At 45.5% G+C, this 19,546-nt stretch overlaps 1 protein-coding gene across 2 annotated transcripts in view; it reads right to left on the reverse strand.

Annotated features, from left to right (window-relative positions):
• The window catches only part of STX8 (syntaxin 8), a 249,885-nt gene that overhangs the window by 93,037 nt on the left and 137,302 nt on the right, over positions 1 to 19,546 (reverse strand). For both annotated transcript variants that reach the window (XM_045490407.1, XM_045490406.1), the window contains exon 7: positions 6,875 to 6,976. In XM_045490407.1, the coding sequence (XP_045346363.1) occupies positions 6,875 to 6,976 (102 nt within the window). The remainder of the gene's footprint in view (positions 1 to 6,874; positions 6,977 to 19,546) is intronic.

The raw sequence follows: 19,546 nt of genomic DNA on the forward strand, positions 1-19,546 counted from the left end.
GCGCTTTCGCGGCGCTGGCGTCTACTGAGGAGGCACTACAACCAGTCCCGACGCCGCCCAGCTGGCTCTCACTCCGTCTGCACAACAGCCATGCAGACTGGTCATTATTCCCCTTGTTTCATAAAGAAGGAAGCGGGGCCTCACAGAGGGCATGCCCTCTGAGTCACCCCGGGGCCTAAGCGGCCAAGCCCACGCTGTGACCCAGCTGTGGCTCCACACCCATGCTGTGGCTTCCCTAAGACCAGCAGGCTCCCAAACGCGGAAGGGTAACCCCCAAGGGGTCCGGGCTGAGACGGTGCTAACGCAGGGTCGGCGGGGCTGATTGCTCACCGCGTCGCCAAAATGCTGCTCAAATCACAATCGGTGTGCTTGCACAACATTACGTAATAGTCAATATGCTGAGAAGCAACCGAGCCCCTCAGCCCAAGTCATTCAGAACACTCAGTCTGGCCTCTCACAATTGGCTCTGTCCGTCAGACTCAGACGAGGCTCTATTTTGAATTCTAATGAGGACGAGGCACTCTGAATATTTAACCGCGATCACAAAGATCTTGCTTTCGTGGAGACGTCCTGGTACAAGTAACAGATCGGAAAGTACGCGTAGGTACCGGTGGAAAACACCAGGCTGATTTGTGTTTGGAGGCGGGAAAAAGACAGTATTGCTTTCGACTGGACGCGATTTGGGGGGGGCGGGGGGAGGGGCAAGGGAAAGGGAGGAAGAGCCACACAAAGATCTCAGTAAAATTTTTACAGCCCGGGCTCCTGAGTGAAAGGTTCACAAAGAGGTGCTTGAATCCTTTGTTAACAAGCACACAGACAAATTCATCACCAGGCCCTTCTGTGTGGCCCCCTGGCAATTCGGTGTGGACGAAGAACTGGAAATTTCCTCACTGTGGAAGCATCTATGACTTATATATGTATCAGATCGGCAAGGAAGACACACTAAGGGTAGGGAAACAAAAGACCGTTTCACGGTTCACAACCTTCTGCACTCAAAATGATGATGTGCTGGCTGCCACCCTCAGCTCGCTCGAGTCCCCAGAGTTAAACAAATGGAGTGCCATGTGAACAGTAACCCAGGGACACTTGAGGGACTCACTTAACTCCCTACCCCACAAACAGTTAAAACACACCCGCCTGAAGCTTCATGTGCATGTCTGCTTATGTGGAAACGATCAATCGAGCCTTGCATGTGGCAAGTGCAGGGGATCAACTCTTTGCTATATATCCCAGGCACCTGGAACAAGCCCTCGCCCCCCCGCCAAACCTTTCTTTCTTCCTTCCTTCCTTCTTTCCTCCTTCCTTCCTTCCTTCCTTCCTCCTTTCCTTCCTTCCTCCCTCCCCTCTTTCTTTTTTATTTTCTTTTTTTCTTTCTCTCTCTCTCTTTCTTAGAGAGAGAGCGTGAGCAGGAGAAGGGCAGAGGGAGGGAGAGAGAATCTCCTTGCTGAGCGTGGAGCCTGATGTGGGGCTCGATCCCATGACCCTTGGATCAGGACCTGAGCTGAAATCAAAGAGTTGGATGCTTAACCAAATGAGTCACCCAGGCGCCCCAAACCTTTCTTACAAAGATCCTAACGTAACCTCCGTAGCATCTGGATATCCTCTTGTAAATGCTAGCTAAAGCTTACATAAAGGCAATATAGTTTACTTTTTTTGTACCTATCCCCCTGGTTGATTCTCTCTGCTTCTATGCTACCAAATATGTCCACTGGGTTTTGAATTTCAGGTTTTTATTTTATTTTTTTCCTAGGAGCTAGATTTTGGTCCCTTTTCAAATTTTCTGTTACTTTTTATAGTTTCCTATTTTCTGAAGATCCTTTCAAGCCTGTCATTTCTTTCTTTAAATATAATAAGCATAGTTAATTTTATCATCTGTGCCTGATAATTCTAATACTGAGAGTCAGTGCAGATTGATTTCTGTGGTCTGTTGCTGGTTCTGGCTCATGTTGTGTTGTTTCCATGTCTGCTAGGTTATCTTTGACTGCGTGCTGGTCACCACCCTGAAAATTTGGTTTGGCTGATTCTTAGAGACCTGATAAATACACCCTCCTCCAGACAAGCGTTTCATTGTTTTCACCAGGCACCTGTCACTCTAGCACATGAATCTGCCCCAAACCAAATGCAGACTATGGGGTTTCCGGCCCATCCTGAGTATAGATGCCCGTGACGTAATTCCTTTCTATGCCCACAACTTGTCAGAACTATGGTTTTGTCCTTGTCCTTCTCAGTCTTTTCAGTGCCAAGGGCACCTTACTTCTGGTTCACTTTTACCCTAAGGGTATATCTCTCTGGGGACCCACTTCATTGGGGGAAGGGTCCCCTACTACACTCTTCAACTGGGGTGGGTCCAGGGCTGTAACTTCTACCCCACTTGCCTGCCCCTCTCAGGCTACAGAAGTCCCTGACTCCTGCCCACAAATGGGCTTTATCAGGAAAATAATCAAACTACTAGAAAGTACTAAGAGTTTAAGGACTGGAAGCAAAACAAAAGGACAGGTTAATATGGTGGTCCCTTAAAAAATTAAACGCTGAATTACTATTTGATTCAGCAATGTGACTTCTGAGCAGGACTTGAATCGATGCTTGTACACCTGTTCATAGTGACCTCATTCACCACATTAGCCAAAAAGTCCACGGACAGATAAACAGATAAACACTAACAGGTAAAATGTGGTGTGTATACATATGTATATATACATATACACATATATACATACACACACACATCTACACAGACACACACACACACACACACACACACACACACACACACACTGGAATATTATTCAGCCTAAAAAAGGAAGGAATTTGTGACACACACCAGAGCATAGAGGACTCCTGAAGACATTATGCTGAGTGAAATAAGCCGGACACAAAAGGACAAATACTGTATGAATTTACTCAAGTGAGATACCTGGTGGCATCCAATTCATAGAAAAAGAAAGTAGAATGGTGGCTGATGGGGGCCGGCTGGAGAAGAATGGGGAGTTAGTGTCGAATGGTGGCAGGGTCACAGTTGGGAAAGATGAAAAAGTTCTGGAGACAGACGTTGGAGACAGTTTCAGGACAATGTGAATATACTCAAAGCCACGGAGCTGCATGCTTAAAAAATGGTTACGAAGGCAAATTTTGTGTCATGTACATTTTACCATGATATTTCAAGTTAGGTTAGTTTGGGCGAGGGCTGCTAGAGCCACTCAGTAAATTCCACAGGGTGTCGTAATTTCACAGGCTTCATATTGATCAGTGGGAGACTCAGAAGTTAATTGCAGGGGTCATTAAACCAGTCTGGCCTCTCTAGAGCTTTGGAGGCCACGGGATAAACCTCGATCAACATGCAAAACTACTGCCGATTGCCAACAAACAGAGATGTAACGATAGACTTCCCTGTAAAAAATGTAAATGCAATAATTTTCCTTTAAAGGTATCAGGCATTGGAAATACTATAAGGTTAGTTATTTGGGTGTGGATCGACAATACTTAGGACACTGCCTAGAAAAGATTAGGGGCAACAAATTGATGGGATAAGAGAAAGAATTCTCTTTAGAGTAATTCCACCGAAAGAATAAAGAAATGTCTATTTAACAATGCTGTATTACTGGACTTCTCCCTTCTGAGTCCCTACATATACAGTTGACCCAACACAGGTTGGCTTATGCATGGATTTTTTTTTTTTTTTAATTTTTTTTTTTCAACGTTTATTTATTTTTGGGACAGAGAGAGACAGAGCATGAACAGGGGAGGGGCAGAGAGAGAGGGAGACACAGAATCGGAAACAGGCTCCAGGCTCTGAGCCATCAGCCCAGAGCCTGACGCGGGGCTCGAACTCACGGACCGCGAGATCGTGACCTGGCTGAAGTCGGACGCTTAACCGACTGCGCCACCCAGGCGCCCCATTATGCATAGATTTTTGTCAAATATACAGTGCAGGACTGTAAATGTACTTTCTCATCCTTATGAGTTTAACATCTCTTCTCCGGCATACTTTATTGTAAGAAAGGAGCACAAAATACATGTAAGGTACAAAATATGTGTTAACTGTTTATGGTATCAGGAAGGCTCCAGGTCAACAGCAGGCTATTAGTAGTTAAGTTTTGGGGGGAGTGAAACGTGATACGCAGGGGGCATCTGGGTGGCTCAGTCAGTTAAGCATCTGACTCCGGCTCAGGTCATGATCTCACCGTGTGCGAGATCGAGCCCTGTGTCAGGCTCTCTGCCGTCAGCACAGAGCCCGCTTCGGATCCTCAGTCCCCTGCTCTCTCTGCCCCTTCCCTGCTTGCGCTCTCTGACTCCTTCAAAAATAAACAAACTTAAAAAAAAATGTATATGTAGATTTCTGCCTGCACAGGGGGGTCAACAACCCTGACCTCTGCACTGTTCAAGAGCCAACAGTAATTCTATTACAGATTATGTATAACTAAATATAAATGGCACGAGACAAATTTACAGTTAACTTGTTTTTAAAATACCAAGTTTTAGAAGCATGTATTTTAGTAATTGTGGGAGTTTCTAAATTTCTTCTTCTTTTTTTTTTTTTAATTTTTTTTTTCCAACGTTTATTTATTTTTGGGACAGAGAGAAACAGAGCGTGAACGGGGGAGGGGCAGAGAGAGAGGGAGACACAGAATCAGAAACAGGCTCCAGGCTCTGAGCCATCAGCCCAGAGCTCGACGCGGGGCTCGAACTCACGGACCGCGAGATCGTGACCTGGCTGAAGTCGGACGCTTAACCGACTGCGCCACCCAGGCGCCCCCTAAATTTCTTCTATTAAAAAGAGATACTTAGAGTTCAAGTCAGATGATTTGATGCACATTTCTGGGTGTAAACACCAACACCAAGCAATACCATAAAATAAGAAACTGGCAGCAGAAGTAACATTCCTCGCTGTGACTTCATGAGTAACACGTGCTGAGGGCCACTGCGTTGCCAATACAAAAAGCTTACCCACACATCCATATACACGGTCATTCCAAACTAACAGCAACATGACTGCTTTGCACGTAAAAGAGACTTCAAGAAAGCTGTCCCTGAATTGGGACGACTGTTCCTACTTTAGATGCACAGAGATGAGAGCTAATCCTTGCTCACAGCTTACTATGTGCCAATACCGCACTAAGTGCTACAAATCTGTCTCTGTGTATATATCTACATCTATATCATCTGTACCTAAACCTATATCTTTATCTTTATCTATATTAATTCATTTATTCCTTACAACAACCCAGTCGGGTGTTTACCATTAGCATTCCCATTTCAAAGATGGGAAAACCGAGGCAAAGGGGAGCTTGGGCTTCTCCCAGGTCGCATAGTTGGTGAGGGGTGCCGCTAGGAGGCAAGTCCAGGCTCTAGGGCCCCCACTCTTAACCACCCCACTGCAGGGCCTCTCCGCGTAAATATGGACAGTCAGGGAAGACGGCCAGCGTTAGACACTTCACCTGTTCTACACGGTTTAATGTTGATAACCAGGTTATCCACTCTTTTACACGTGAGGGAAGTGAGGCTCAGCAAGACTAAGTTCCTAAAGAGATCAAGGCAGTTGGGAGTTGGAGGTGGGAGTAAGCCCGCATCTCCCTGTCTCCGAAGTTTCAGGATCTAGCACCGAACGAAGACCCCGTGGAGCAAGGTCACATGTGAAGGCTGGTAAAGTAAAAAGCAAGGATGTGTTGCTTTTGCAGGATGCAGAAGCACAGGGTGTCTGCTATCTGGTGGATGAGAATTCCGGGGCTGGGGAATGCAGGCACGTGATCACAGGGGAGCAGGGAGGTCCCTCAGACTTCTACTTCCTGAGGTTCCAGAGGCCTTAGCTACCTCCTCAGTCACCCTGTTGTTCTAGACGTCTGTCGAACCAGCACACCAGGTAAAGAAGGTAATGCTTCTCAAGCTACGCATCTCCAGTGATCTTTGCACAGAGGATCCTCGTTCTAAAACTGGGTATGGATCAGAGGGATCCATTGTATTTTTCACATTGAAAGGGCTAAGAGGCAAAGCATGTGTTCCGATCACCAGTGTTCTGAGTGCTATTATACTTTTGTTTCCAATAAAGGTATTAGCTTTATAAACCTGGTGCACCTTTGTGGGAGGAAGCACCCAGTAACTGTCGCTTTGGTCAGTACCACTGTCACTACCGTTTATCATCACTTACCTTTGGGCGAAGCACCACGCACAGGCAACATGGAATTCAAACCTCACAAAAATCGGCATTGGGGCTTCGGGAGAATGGCAAGTATCTATGTCCGAATTGCCTGCCGTCCTTGTCAAATAATGAACATCCCTCCAGCCCTACTTAATCAGAATCTCTAGGGCAGGGCCAACGGGTCAGTGTTTCGAGAGCCACGCCAACTGATTCTTGTCTTGGCACGGATAGCCCCATTTTGTGCACAAGGTATCAAGCAGTAAAGTGACTGCCAAAGACTAACATCATTGAATATAGGATGCGAACTCCACCAGACTTCAGAACCTGGGCTCTTAACCCCTCTGGAGTTCAAGCTTCAACCATGAAGCTTACAAGTAGAAAAAAGGCACAAAGTAAGCAAGATCGCCTTCAACACCTGCGATCATCTACCAGCAGCGACCTGCCTACTGTCACACGATTTCCCAAACTGGTTTTCTCTGTAAGCATAAAGAGACAGATCCTATTTTAAATTAAAAAAAAAAAAAAATTAACAGTGCATTATACTTCTCCTACGCTCGTAATCCTTCATTTTCACAAGATTTGGGGCTCTCTTAGCAATTTCAATGCTTCATCAAAAGGGACTGTCTACAATAGAAGAACAACCAAATCCCTGTGGTAATTAGAGAAACGCAGGCAACTGAAAGCAGAGTCAATGCACAAGTGATGGTGGGAGGCAGAATGGTAAGCGTAGAGATCCTTTACCGCAAGACGTTGACTTTCTGTCCACTATGTTCATACGCCTGGTCTCCGTGCGGAGTTTCCCGTCTGTGTTCTCCACCAGGTTGGCGAGGTCATCAATTATCTCTAGAAAGGAAGGCAGAGATGCATGGTTAAGACTCTAGAAACACCCAGGCTCACATCAAAGTATCACAGCGGAGGCCGGCCTAGTCCCTACTGATAATTCTCTCACGTGCAGTGAGGGGAAAGGTAAAGAGCTCATGTGTGTTCTTTGGAGACTGCAATCCTGATTTATAAGAGGTGGTGGTGGTGGTGGTGCAGGGCTGTGGGAGTCGTAGCAAAGGGAAAAACCGATTGAATGAAAGTCTGGAACACAGAGGAGGAATGTCAGAAGTTCCGAGGAAGAAAAGCAGGACCCAGCAGAGTTATGCCCAGCCACACTGTCATGCCAGCTTTATGGCAGATGGACTACAGGAGTTCACTTCTTGTTTCTTATGTTTGTATTGTAATTATTTTCTTGCATGCTTTCTTTGGTGGGAAGAGTAGGACAGGGTCCTTCTCGAGAAAACTGCTTGATGACGAAATCTGGCCAACCAAGGGGTGAAAAGAAATAAAGAACTCAAGGATAGAAGAAGCCAGAGACCATGACCTAAGAGATGGTGGAGACAGCTGGAGCCATCTAAATACTGAGTTGGGAATCAGCAGATACAGGGATTACGTTACAAAAAGGTAGATAAATGTTGTAAACAGCGACGATGTAATTATAACCGAAATCAGGAAGCAGTTGGGAGGCTGCGTGGTGGGAGAAAGGTGGAAAGAATTTGAAGGTGTTAATTTCCCCATCATGCACAGCGGAGTCCCATCAAGCTGCGGAAAAGCAAAACATAGACCTACGGCTTTTCAAAATCACCAAAGCTTCAGTGCTTTAGGTAATTTTTTTTGTTAACCTTAGATAGATCTTTTAGTAATTACCATCTCTTGTAAAGAATCCTCTACGTGAAGTTGAGTTTTTTTTATGCTAATTGTCTTCTTTTAAGATTGAATTATTAGAGTTGATACTATGGTAATCTCCTTAAAGTGAAATTAAGCTCTTAGTAACACTTAAAATAGGACATATAGCATAATCCTAATGATGCAAAATTACTTGTAGCCGCCCTTTCATATGGACAAACCTACAAGGATATATCTGGGTGATGGGAAGGATGATTATTTCTAGGTGGTGGGATCCTGGGTGAGCTTCCTTGTGTTTTCTGTATTGTTTGAATTTCCTCTAATGAGTACATAGTGCTTTTTTCTTTTTTTTAATATTTTTTTACATTTATTTATTTTTGAGAGACAGAGCATGAGTAGGGGAGGGGCAGAGAGAGGGAGACACAGAATCAGAAGCAGGCTCCAGGCTCTGAGCTGTTAGCACAGAGCCCAACATGGGGCTTGAACCCACAAACCGTGAGATCATGACCTGAGCCGAAATCAGACGCTTAACCAACTGAGCCACCCAGGCCCCCCACATAGTACTTTTTCAATTTTGGTTCCCTTTCTTCCCTTTTTCCCTCCCTTCCTTTTTTTTTTTTCTTTCTTTTAAGTGAGTGCTTTAGAGATCCATTGTCCAATATGAGTCACTGCTTCTGTTAAAGAATTAAATAAAACAAGGTAATCAAAGAAAGTTTTCAGAATGATGCTGGAGCTGTGTTTTAATTTTTGTTTGTTTACTTATCCATTTTGAGAGAGAGAGAGAGAGAGAGAGAGAGAGAGAGAGAAGAGAGCCAGCGTGAACAGGGGAGGGGCAGAGAAAGAAGGAGAGAGAGAAACTCAAGGAGGCTCCACGGGGTCAGCACAGAGTCCAACACAGGGCTTGATCTTGTGAACTGGGAGATTATGACCTGAGTCGAAATCAAGGGTGGGTCGCTCAACTGACTGAGCCACCCAGGTGCCGCTGGAGCTGAGTTTTAAAGGCCGTGGGCGTAAAGAGGCAGGAAGACAGCACTGCTCGCGGGAAGAAACAGCATGTGGAAGGCACAGAAGAGGCGGCCGCTCCTCCTGGGCTCCTGCAGCCCTTGGGACAACCTCCATTTCCTTGCAGACCCGTATGTTTCATATTCTAATTACTTGCTTGCCTGCCTTTCTTTGGTGGGAAGAATAGGACAGAGAGGCTCACTTTCCTTCATTGCTCTACCTGTGATGCCCAGTGGAATGTCTAGTACACAGCCAGATAAAATAAACACAAAGCAATGGAGGCAATGAATGGACGGAGTCTAAAAGAGAGACAGAATTTCAAAGTACTTTTCTGCTTCTTAGGCCAGCAGATCTAGGCCAAAACTGTCAAATGGTATCCGTATACGGGCTGCCCGGAAAACTTTTCGCTGCCATTTAACAATGCATTTGAGGGTTTTTTTGTTCATTTTTTTTTCTAAGTTTATTTATTTATTTGGGACGGGGGAAGGGGCAAAGACAGAGGGAGAGAGAGAATCCCAAGCAGGCTCTGCACTGTCCTTATACACTGTGTGCACAGCGCAGAGCCTGACGTGGGGCTCCGACTCACGAACCGTGCGATCATGACCTGAGCCGAAACCAAGAGCTGGACACTCAACCAACTGAGCCACCCAGGTGCCCCAACAGTGCACTTGTGACTCTCCAGTCGGCGACAGGCTTCCAGTTTTCCTCCCGTCTCCAAGCTCTGCGAAGTGTCTTCTTCCTCTTAAATGCCCACAGTACCACCCTTCAGTATATTTTTATGCTGTAACACTACCATGGTGATTTTATGTACCTTTCAGTTTCCTCAGTATGTAAATTAAAAACCTGGAAATCTCTGCTGTATATAGCTCCCCAAAATTCTTGACCCAGGCAGCCAAGTGCCTACTGTTTATCCGTACCTCGAAATTCCTACAAATATCTGAGTCTCGGGGTCTCTAAACTAAACTGTTCATCCTCCCCTACGCCTGACCCCCCCTCCGACATTCCCTGTCCCCATCCATGGCACCAACGTTCGCCTGCTGGCCCACGCTAGAAATCTTCAGTCATTCGGCCTCCCCCTCCCCCGGTCATGCCACTTGAAGCCACTCGACTTGACCCTGCCTCCCGGGATCTCTCAATCTCATGCTTTCTCTTAAACTCTGCCACTAATATCTCACAAAGTTGTGCCAGTGTTTCTCGAACAATGTCCAAACTTATCTTCCTGTTTCTAGTTCTGCATCTTCTCGTTCCACCCTCCATACTATAGCCAGGGACGCATTTTGATTTTTTTCATATTTTAACTAGTTAAAACTCAAATTTAAAGCCACTTGTGGGTGGTGACTACAATATCAAACAACATATCTCTAAGGCAATCATAAAAAAAAAAAAAGAGGGGTGCCTGGGTGGCGCAGTCGGTTAAGCGTCCGACTTCAGCCAGGTCACGATCTCGCGGTCCGTGAGTTCGAGCCCCGCGTCAGGCTCTGGACTGATGGCTCAGAGCCTGGAGCCTGCTTCCGATTCTGTGTTTCCCTCTCTCTCTGCCCCTCCCCCGTTCATGCTCTGTCTCTCTCTGTCCCAAAAATAAATAAACGTTGAAAAAAAAAAAATTAAAAAAAAAAAAAAAAAAGAAAGAAAACCATACATCAGTATATAGAGATTTAAACAAAAAAAACAGAGGGAGGGGCTCCTGGGTGGCTCAGTCGGTTGAGCGTCCGACTTCAGCACAGGTCATGATCTCGCGGTTTGTGGGTTCGAGCCCCATGTTGGGCTCTGTGCTGACAGCTCAGAGCCTGGAGCCTGTGTCTCCCTCTCTGTCTCTGCCCCTCCCTCACTCATGCTCTGTCTCTCTCTCTCTCTCTGTCTCAAAAAAAAAATAAACATTAAAAAATATTTTAAAAAACCAACTGTCAGTAAAAAATAGAAACCCAATCCCCAGGGCTCATCGACTCTCACATCTCAAGAGTGTGTTTTTCATTCTAATAAGCTTTCCTGCTTAAGTCACTTGCCTGTGTTGCATGTCTGTCCTTGAATTCCTTCTCGTAACAAGACCAAGAACCTCCAGCAACACCTTTGGGATGGGCTGGGTTGTGGCCCCCGGGGCCCTGGGTCTCCCCTGTCCACCCAGCGACACTTAGAAATAAATCTAACAAAAGATGTGCAAGCCTTGTACACTGAAAACCGTAAACCACCGCTGGTTGAGAGCTGGTTGAGAAATTAAAGAGACGGGAGTGCTGTACTACGTTCGCGGACTGGATCTATAGACTCAGTGTAGCCCCACTCAAAATCCTGGCAGGTTTTTCATTCACGTGTGGAATTTAAGAAACAAAACAAATGAACAAAGGAAAAAAAAAAAAGAGAGAGAAGCCAAGAAACACTCTTGACTGCAGAGAACAAACTGATGGTTCCCAGAGGGGAGGTGGGGGTGGGGGATGGGTGAAACAGGTGACGGGGATCAAGGAGGGCACTGGCTATGCCCAGTGCTGGGTGATGTGTGCAAGTGTTGAACGACTTACCCTGTACCCCTGAAGCTAATATTACACTGTGAACCACACTGGAATTGAAATAAAAAATTCATTAATTCATTCATTAATTTAAAAAATCCTAGCATAAAAAAAAAAATAACACTGGCAAGCTAATTTTAAAATGTACATGGAAAGGCAAATGGTTTAGAATAGCCAAAATAATCTTGCCAAAAAAAAAAAAGGAAAAAAGTTGGAGGTACTATACTACCCAAATCCCAGATTTATTATAAATATATAGCAATCAGGACAGTGTGGTATTGGCAAAAGGACAAACAGATTTGTTCTATGTGGACTAAACCAGGGGCGCCTGGGTGGTTCAGCTGGTTGAGTGTCTGACTCTTGATTGTGGCTCAGGTCACGATCTCACAGTGAGTTTGTGAGATCGAGCCCTGGGTCAGAGACTGCTTGGGATTCTCTGTCTCCCTCTCTCTCTCTCTACCCCTTTCCTGCTCATTCTCTCTCTCTCTCCCCCAAAATAAATAAATACACTTAAAAAAAAGGTAAACTAGAAAAAAATTAAGTTTACAATATTAGGATACTCCTAAGATTTTCCAGGAAGGCAGGCAGGCATGCATTCTGGGAAGACAGGGCGAATGCTTTAGAACAATAAAACTGCCAGACCGCAGAGGTCATGTGACCGTGCCGCGGTTCCTCCCCTTTTCTCCAGCATCCTTAGCAGCAGGAGCAGGCTGATGAACATTTTGCTGAATGCTCCCAGCCACTGGTGACGTGGAAACTCATGAGAAAAATCACTTCCATGGCTGAGCTGGAGGGTGACTCTCATTATTATAAAGTTCTACCCATTGAGCCGAACACCTGCCCACTTTCACGGTCCGCCAGAGTTATTTCTAGAACACAACACCAGTGTTCCTTCTTCCACAAGACACGTCTCCTCTCCCTCCTTAGTCTTCTCTTCGGGGGTAAAGACGCTGAGCTGGAAACTTTGGCAGATCCTGAGAGGAAGCAGGTTCAAAATCTTGTGACATCTTGGCGCTTTGGGCATAGTGTTCATCCTACAGTGCCATGTGTGGGCTGGACATGCCACCTCGGTTTTGGTCTGGTGAGGTGAGCACGGAACCCAGATGGGCTTATACACTGGAGCATATGTAAAAGCATATGGTTTGTTTTTTTTTTAAGTCTATTTATTTACTTTGGGGGGAGCAGACAGAGAGAGAGGGAGACCCAGAATCCGAAGCAGGCTCCAAGGTCTGAGCTGTCAGCACAGAGCCCGACGTGGGGCTTGCCCCCATGAACCGTGAAATCGTGACCTGAGCCGAAGTCGGATGCTTAACTGACGGAGCCATCCAGGCACCCCAAAGCGAATGTTTTTTATCACCCACTCTCCGTGTCCTATCAGGATATTCCACAGTAACGTGCTTCGTACTGTTACTTGGCACAATGTGATTGGTCCACACAACCGATCACAATCTAATGATTATGTTTTAATGCTGCAGTTTAATACGAAACTCAGGCGTCATCAGCCTCCATCACTAAAACAAAGTCAATGTAAAATACTCCTTGTCTGACACTAAACATTTGTCAGTCGTGAAAGGTTAACTGGGTTTCTAGATAGATTCCTTTTAAACTTTATAAATATCTACAACTGAGAGGTAGATCAGGACTTTGTGTGTAGCAGATTAGCTCAGCCAAGATCAGTAGTCAACGCTGAGGGTGTTGATTTTTTGTTTTAAGTGTATTTATTGTTTTAGTAACCTCTACACCCAGAGTGGGGCTTGTACCCACGACCCTGAGATCAAGGGCCAGACGCTCTTCTGACTGAGCCGGCCGGGCGCCCCGAGAGGGTTCTTGTTTTTAATCTCAGACCAAACACAAAGTTTTTCATTGGGTTGCTAAACCTCTTCTGATTACTGATGTGTTGTTTGTTTGTTTACAAAACCAACTCTATTTTTTTTTTGAGTGACACAATTATTTAATAGCAGTTTATGAATGACAGGGGGGGCCAAAAAAAAAAAAAGACAAAAGTTGTCCCAACACCCCGGTAATCACTTGCATGTGTTCTCTTCTCAGATTTGATATAAACATATATTTTTATATAATTGCAACACAGAAGCCTTTTGCCCCATTAACATGAGCTCTTTTATGATCTTTCATGTTGCTACACAGTCTCCCTTCACAGTTATAATTTCTAATGGTTACAAAATATTCCTTCCATTAAATAAACATTCATTAAAAATAGCCCACTGTCAGGGACTTAGAATGTTTCTATATTTATACATAATGAGTCAACGAATTCTTTCCTCCATTATCATTTTCTTCCTTTTGTCTCATTTCCTTACGTTAACACCCTGGGGTTCTGATGGCCGCGTGGACTTGGAAACACATTGCCACATCAGTTTTTCAAAGGTTTATACTGCCGCTGTGGGTTCGCCCCACTGGGTCACAGCTGCTCTGAACTCCCCAGATTTCCAGGGGCAGGGAGTCCAGGGGGATTCCCACCCTGCAGCCCGCAAGCTGGGAAGTCCCCCAACCAGAGTCTCTTACCAGCGAATTAAACACAGGTTTCCGAGCACAGGTCGAGAAACGACCCGCTGCCTCTTGCAGATTCCGGGCAGTCCCGGCCTCTCGAGAGAGACTGATCTTTCGCTTCCTGGTTAAGTGTTTGCGTTTGGGTTCGGAGAAGGAGGCTGTATGTCCATCGTGCGTGGATTTGGGACACCGTGTGCCATTCCGACACGGGGTGGAACAACGGTCAAGGTAAAGCGTGACGCAAAACCAGCGGAATCAAAAGCGGTAAGAAGTACACGGCGTCGCACTATCTGACTCCAATTATACTTGTCACTTCTTCCCGCTCTCAAGGACATTGCCAATTATATTCCATATTAAGGCAGACCGCGTGCTGCATGTTTCCAGGATAAGTTTGGTGCTTTTTCATTTTCTTTCTTTCTTTCTTTTTTTTTTTTTTTTTTTGTCCTCACAGTGGAAGGTGGCAGTTGCGAAGTCGTTATGCTTCTGTGCCTCTGGCTTATACTGCCGGTAACATTTGAAGACAAATGCTAGGACAAACCAGGAGTGAATAAACAGCCCTTCTCGTGGGCATTTGTTTAACCGCCTCCACTCCCTGTAATGGAAATTTAAAATTAGGAGTGGGGGGCGGGGGGGGGGGGCGCCTGGGTGGCTCAGTCGGTTGAGCGTCCGACTTCGGCCCAGGTCACGATCTCACGGTCTGTGGGTTCGAGCCCCGCGTCGGGCTCGGGGCTGATGGCTCAGAGCCTGGAGCCTGCTTCCAATTCTGTGTCTCCCTCTCTCTCTGACCCTCCCCCATTCATGCTCTGTTTCTGTCTCAAAAGTAAAATAAACGTTAAAAAAAAAATTAAAATTAAAAAAATAAATAAATAAATAAAATTAGGAGTGGGGGTGGGACCTGTAACAATACCTGGCACTAGGTGACGATGTCAAATATGTGACAGAAACCAGGAGAAGCAGTAACACTGAGGGCACTCCGTGACAGGGCAGCTGGTGGGGAACTCCAGCACCCCCAAGCTGAGCCTCTGGGACGCACCCAGGCTTTGGAGGCCTCGGAGAAATCCCCTTGGCTGCACCTGCTCACATCTTAAGCGGGGGCAGGTGAACGAAAGCCCAGGCTCCTCTCCTTCTTCCTTCCCACCATCAACCGGGGCCTTCCATTCTTCCCTCATCTGGGCCTAGAACTGCGCAGCCAAAGGCCGCCTAAGCTACAAGAACCTTCCCTGCTTCCAACAGTAGACGCGTCTCCTTGTGCGGAGAGCAACCAAACGGCAGCAGGTGTAAACAAAGAGCCCCAAATGAGGGCCCGTCCTCTCCCTCCCTCACCTCGTCTGCTGGAGAAAAGACAATTCCTTCCGGAAAAGGAGAGGTCTTGAGAAAGCGGTTTCTCAAACACAAGATTTCTTAAACACAAGACTCAAGAGGACTGTGAGTGAGTGGCCACTGGAACACAGAGCCATGACAAGGGGAACAAGTCAGGGTTACTGGACACACTGCATCCAGGCAGAATCACAACTGTCAAATTAAAAACCACAGCGAAGGCACAAATGAAACAGACAGTAATCTAGATAAAAGATTTAGACAACAGGTTTGAATGACCTCCCAGACGTCAAAGGAAAAGGGCAGAGAGGACAAAATATGGGAGGGGAAAGACCAAAAAGACAGGGACAAAGATCCAGGAAAACAGAAGGACCAACAATGGCCAAATAAATAATGATGAGGTGCCTGAGTGGCTCAATCTGTTGAGCGTCCAACTTCGGGACAGGTCATGATCTCAAGGTTTGTGGGTTCAAGGCCCGCGTCGGGCTCTGTGCTGATGGCTCGGAGCCTGGAGCCTGCTTCGGGTTCTGCGTCTCCCTCTGTCTCTGCCCCTCCCCTGCTCACGCTCTGTCTCTCTCTTGCTCTCAAAAATAGACATTAAGTAAATAAATAATATAATATAATATAATATAATATAATATAATATAATCAATTTTCCTTGAGCTGAGAAAACATTGGTCTTCGTATCAAAGAAACTCACTGAGCTCTGACCGACATTCTTCAAAAGGGTCTGGAAATATCTCATGAAATTTCTGAACTTCAGAAAAAAAAAATTCTGAGGCACTCAAATGGTAGGCAGGGAAGATTACCAGCTTCCGAAATTGAGAAAATGAGAGAAAATTAAACTGGCATCGGGCTGTTCCTGTAAAACACGGAATATCTTAGTAAAAAGGTGTTGAGAGATACAGGCTGTGACCTACGGATTCAAAGTCTAGCTAATGTATAAAGCCTGTGACAGTAATTCTTGGAGTAGTCTACAAAGTTACCACTCAGGTCTTTGGGGCCCCGGAGCCACCCCAAGCCTTTGGCCAGGGTTTCACCGAGCTACCACTCAGTCCTCCTCCAGCTCCCTCTTCCCAGGTTGCAGTGATGTGTGCGATGCCCTTCAGGGCAGCACAGAACCTGCTCCAAATCCTTACCTGCCCGCCCATCTTTAACCTCAGTGCATTGCAAAAGCACCTGAGCTGCCCAAAGACGTCTGTTTCAAAATCCAGCAAGATCATCGTCACACGGCAATATCCCTCGGAGGCTTTTGTCAACTGTCCTAGCTCCAAACTGTCAGAGCACAAAATCAGTGGCAGAAAGACCAAGCGGAGTGAAGCACGTATGCAAAATCGCATTCAGTTTAAGAGGGCTAAATGGCCGAGACCATCTGCCCCATGCTGTGCTAATATTCACTGCCTGGGGGTATAATCTGTAGCACTAGCTTCCATTTGTAGAAAAAAAGCATGCGGAAGAATTCAGAGCTAGAGAAAAATATAAATGAGTGGTGTGCAAAAATGGGTGGTTAAATGTCATATGTGTATGCGTGTACGTATGTATGGATATATGTATACAGATGCTTTTGTATGTTTATATGTACACATATATCTATATATCTATATGCATGTATATATATGTACCTATATACATGTATCTTAAGAGATATATTTTACATCTCATTTTTCTAAGACAGAATGGTACATGTATCTTAGAAAAACATTTTATTTGGGGTGCCTGGGTGGCTCAGTCGGTTAAGCGTCCGACTTCAGCTCAGGTCATGATCTCACAGTTTGTGAGTTCGAGCCCCGCATCAGGCCCTGTGCTGACAGCTCAGGGCCTGGAGCCTGTTTCAGATTCTGTGTCTCCCTCTCTCTCTGCCCCTCCCCGGCTCGCACTCTGTCTCCCTCTCTCTCAAAAATAAATAAACATTAGAAAAAAATTTTAAAAAAGAAAAACATTTTATTTACGTATTTATCTGTGTATTTATTTATTTATTTATTTGAGAGTGAGAGAGAGGGAGAGAGGGAGAGGGTGTGTGTATGTGTGTGAGAGTGGGGAGAGGAGCAGAAGGAGAGAGAGAGAATCTTAAGCAGGCTCCACACTCAGCACGGAGCCCGACATGAGGCTCGATCCCGTGACCCTGGGATCATGACCTGAGGCTAAATCAAGAATTGGACGCTCAACCAGTTGAGCCACCCAGGGGCCCCAGAAAAAACATGTTAGAGACAATCATGAACGAATGCTGGAGAAACACCTCAAAACAAAAGAAAGTAATTAAAAGACATTGCTGGGGCAGCTGAAGAAATTTAAACATGGGCTCCATATAAAGCAATAACACCATGTGAGAGTTGGGTCTCTCGCCTCTGATAATGACACCATGGTATGTAGGAGAACACGCTAATTCTTGGGAAACACCCATTGAAGTATTTAGTATTCACCCGACTTTTATATGGTTTGCTGGAAAACAAAGTATACATAAAAGGAAGAAAACAGACATAAAATGGTAACAATCAGTGACTCTAGATGAACAGTGACCAGGTGTGTGGGAAAAACACATTCTCAACTTTGCCGCTGGTTTGAGAAAAATCTTATATATATTTTTTTAATTAAAAAAAATTTTTAAATGTTTTTATTTATTTTTGAGAGAGACACAGAGTGAGGGGGGGAGGGGCAGAGAGAGAGGGAGACACAGAATCCGAAGCAGGTGTTCCTGGCTCTGAGCTGTGAGCACAGAGCCCGACGCGGGGCTTGAACCCACCAATGGTGAGATCACGACCTGAGTGGAAGTCGGATGCTCAACCGACTGAGCCACCCAGGCGCCCCAGGTTTGAGAAAAATTTTAAATACAAAAAAAAAAACTAAAAGAATAAAAAATAAAGAATAAAAAAGAATAAAAAACATAACATCATAACATCATAATCAAAATGTCCAGGATACAACCCCAAATCACTCAGCCTATGAAAAGCCAGAAGGTTTCCAGCCTCATGATACAAGACGATGTCAGTGCTGCCAATAGATGCCAACGTTGAGGGGACATAGGTGTTGGGAGTTACTTGGCAAGGACTTTCGAGCTGCTAGAGCGAGCACGCCGCTAGAGCGAGCACTCCCCAGTGAGTAAAAGCGAATACTCGTCAAACAAAGGACAAGGCAGGAAAAAAAAACAAGAAAAACTTCGGCAAAGAAATAGAAGATATGGAAAAGAACCAAATGCAAATTCCGAAACTGAAAAACAGAATAAATGAATCAGAAAAACTCACTGGGTGGGCCGAGCAACAGTATGGAGATGACAGAGGAAAGAAGCGGTGAACTGCAAGACAGGTCAGTAGAAATTTTCTAATCTGCACAAGAAAGAAAGAGCCTCTGGGGGGCAGAGTGGAGGTTGATGAACACAGACTCGGGGACCGGTGGGGCAATGGCAAGAGGTCAAACATTCTGATCATCAGAGTCCCAGAAGAAGAGGAAAAGGGGGTGTGGCAGCAGAAATATTTGAAGAAGTAAGGGCTGATGCTGTCTTAAACTTTGCCAAACAAAACAACAACCCGTAAACCTGCACGTTCAGGAAGCTCAGCAAACCTCAAGCAGGATAAACACGGAGAAATCCATGCCTAGACACACACCCAAGCTGCTGAACACTGAAGAAAGAAAAGAAAAGAAAAAAGAAAAGGAAAGGAAAGGAAAGAAAAGGAAAGGAAAGAAAAAAGCAAAGCCCCATAGGGGAGCAAAGATTTGAAAGACTGCGTAGTTCTTACCAGAGATCAGGGAGGCCAGAAGGAAGGGTAACAACAATTTTAACCCGCTGAAAGACAAGAACTGCCAGCACAGAATTCCATATCCGGTGAAAGTCCCCTTGGGGAGTGAAGGAGAAAGAGAGACATTCATTCTCAGATGAAGAACTGCTAAGAGACCTTGCTGTCAATAAAGTAAGTTCTTCAGACAGAAGGGAAATCACACCAGGGGGCGATCTAGAATGTCAGAAACGAAGGAAAAGCAACAGAAACCTTAAATATCTGGCTAAACAGAATAGATACTCCTCCGGTTAAGCTTTTAAGTATCCGTTTGGCAGTTGAAAGTAAAACTCACAATATCTGGTGCTCAGTGCACGGAAGGGTAATACACAGACAAGGGCACTTTAAAGGGGGCGGGGCAGAGGGGCTGCATGCTGGGAAGGTTTCTCTGCTCTATTTCACGAGGTAAAATACCAGTTCTAAGTCAACGGTAGAATGTTAGGTACATATATCACCATCCCTAGTAACCACGAAGACAGTGAGTACTGGGAGATAGGGTAAAAAAACACAGAGGCGGCGGGGTGGCTTCGTTGGTTGAGCTTCTGGCTCCTGATTTCGCCCTTAGGTCATGATCTCATGGTTTGTGAGATCGAGCCCCGTGTCAGGCTCTGCATTGACAGGGCAGAGCCTGCTTGGGATTCTCTCTCCTTCTC

Source organism: Leopardus geoffroyi, chromosome E1 (genome assembly GCF_018350155.1).
Source record: "Leopardus geoffroyi isolate Oge1 chromosome E1, O.geoffroyi_Oge1_pat1.0, whole genome shotgun sequence".
NCBI lineage: Eukaryota > Metazoa > Chordata > Mammalia > Carnivora > Felidae > Leopardus > Leopardus geoffroyi.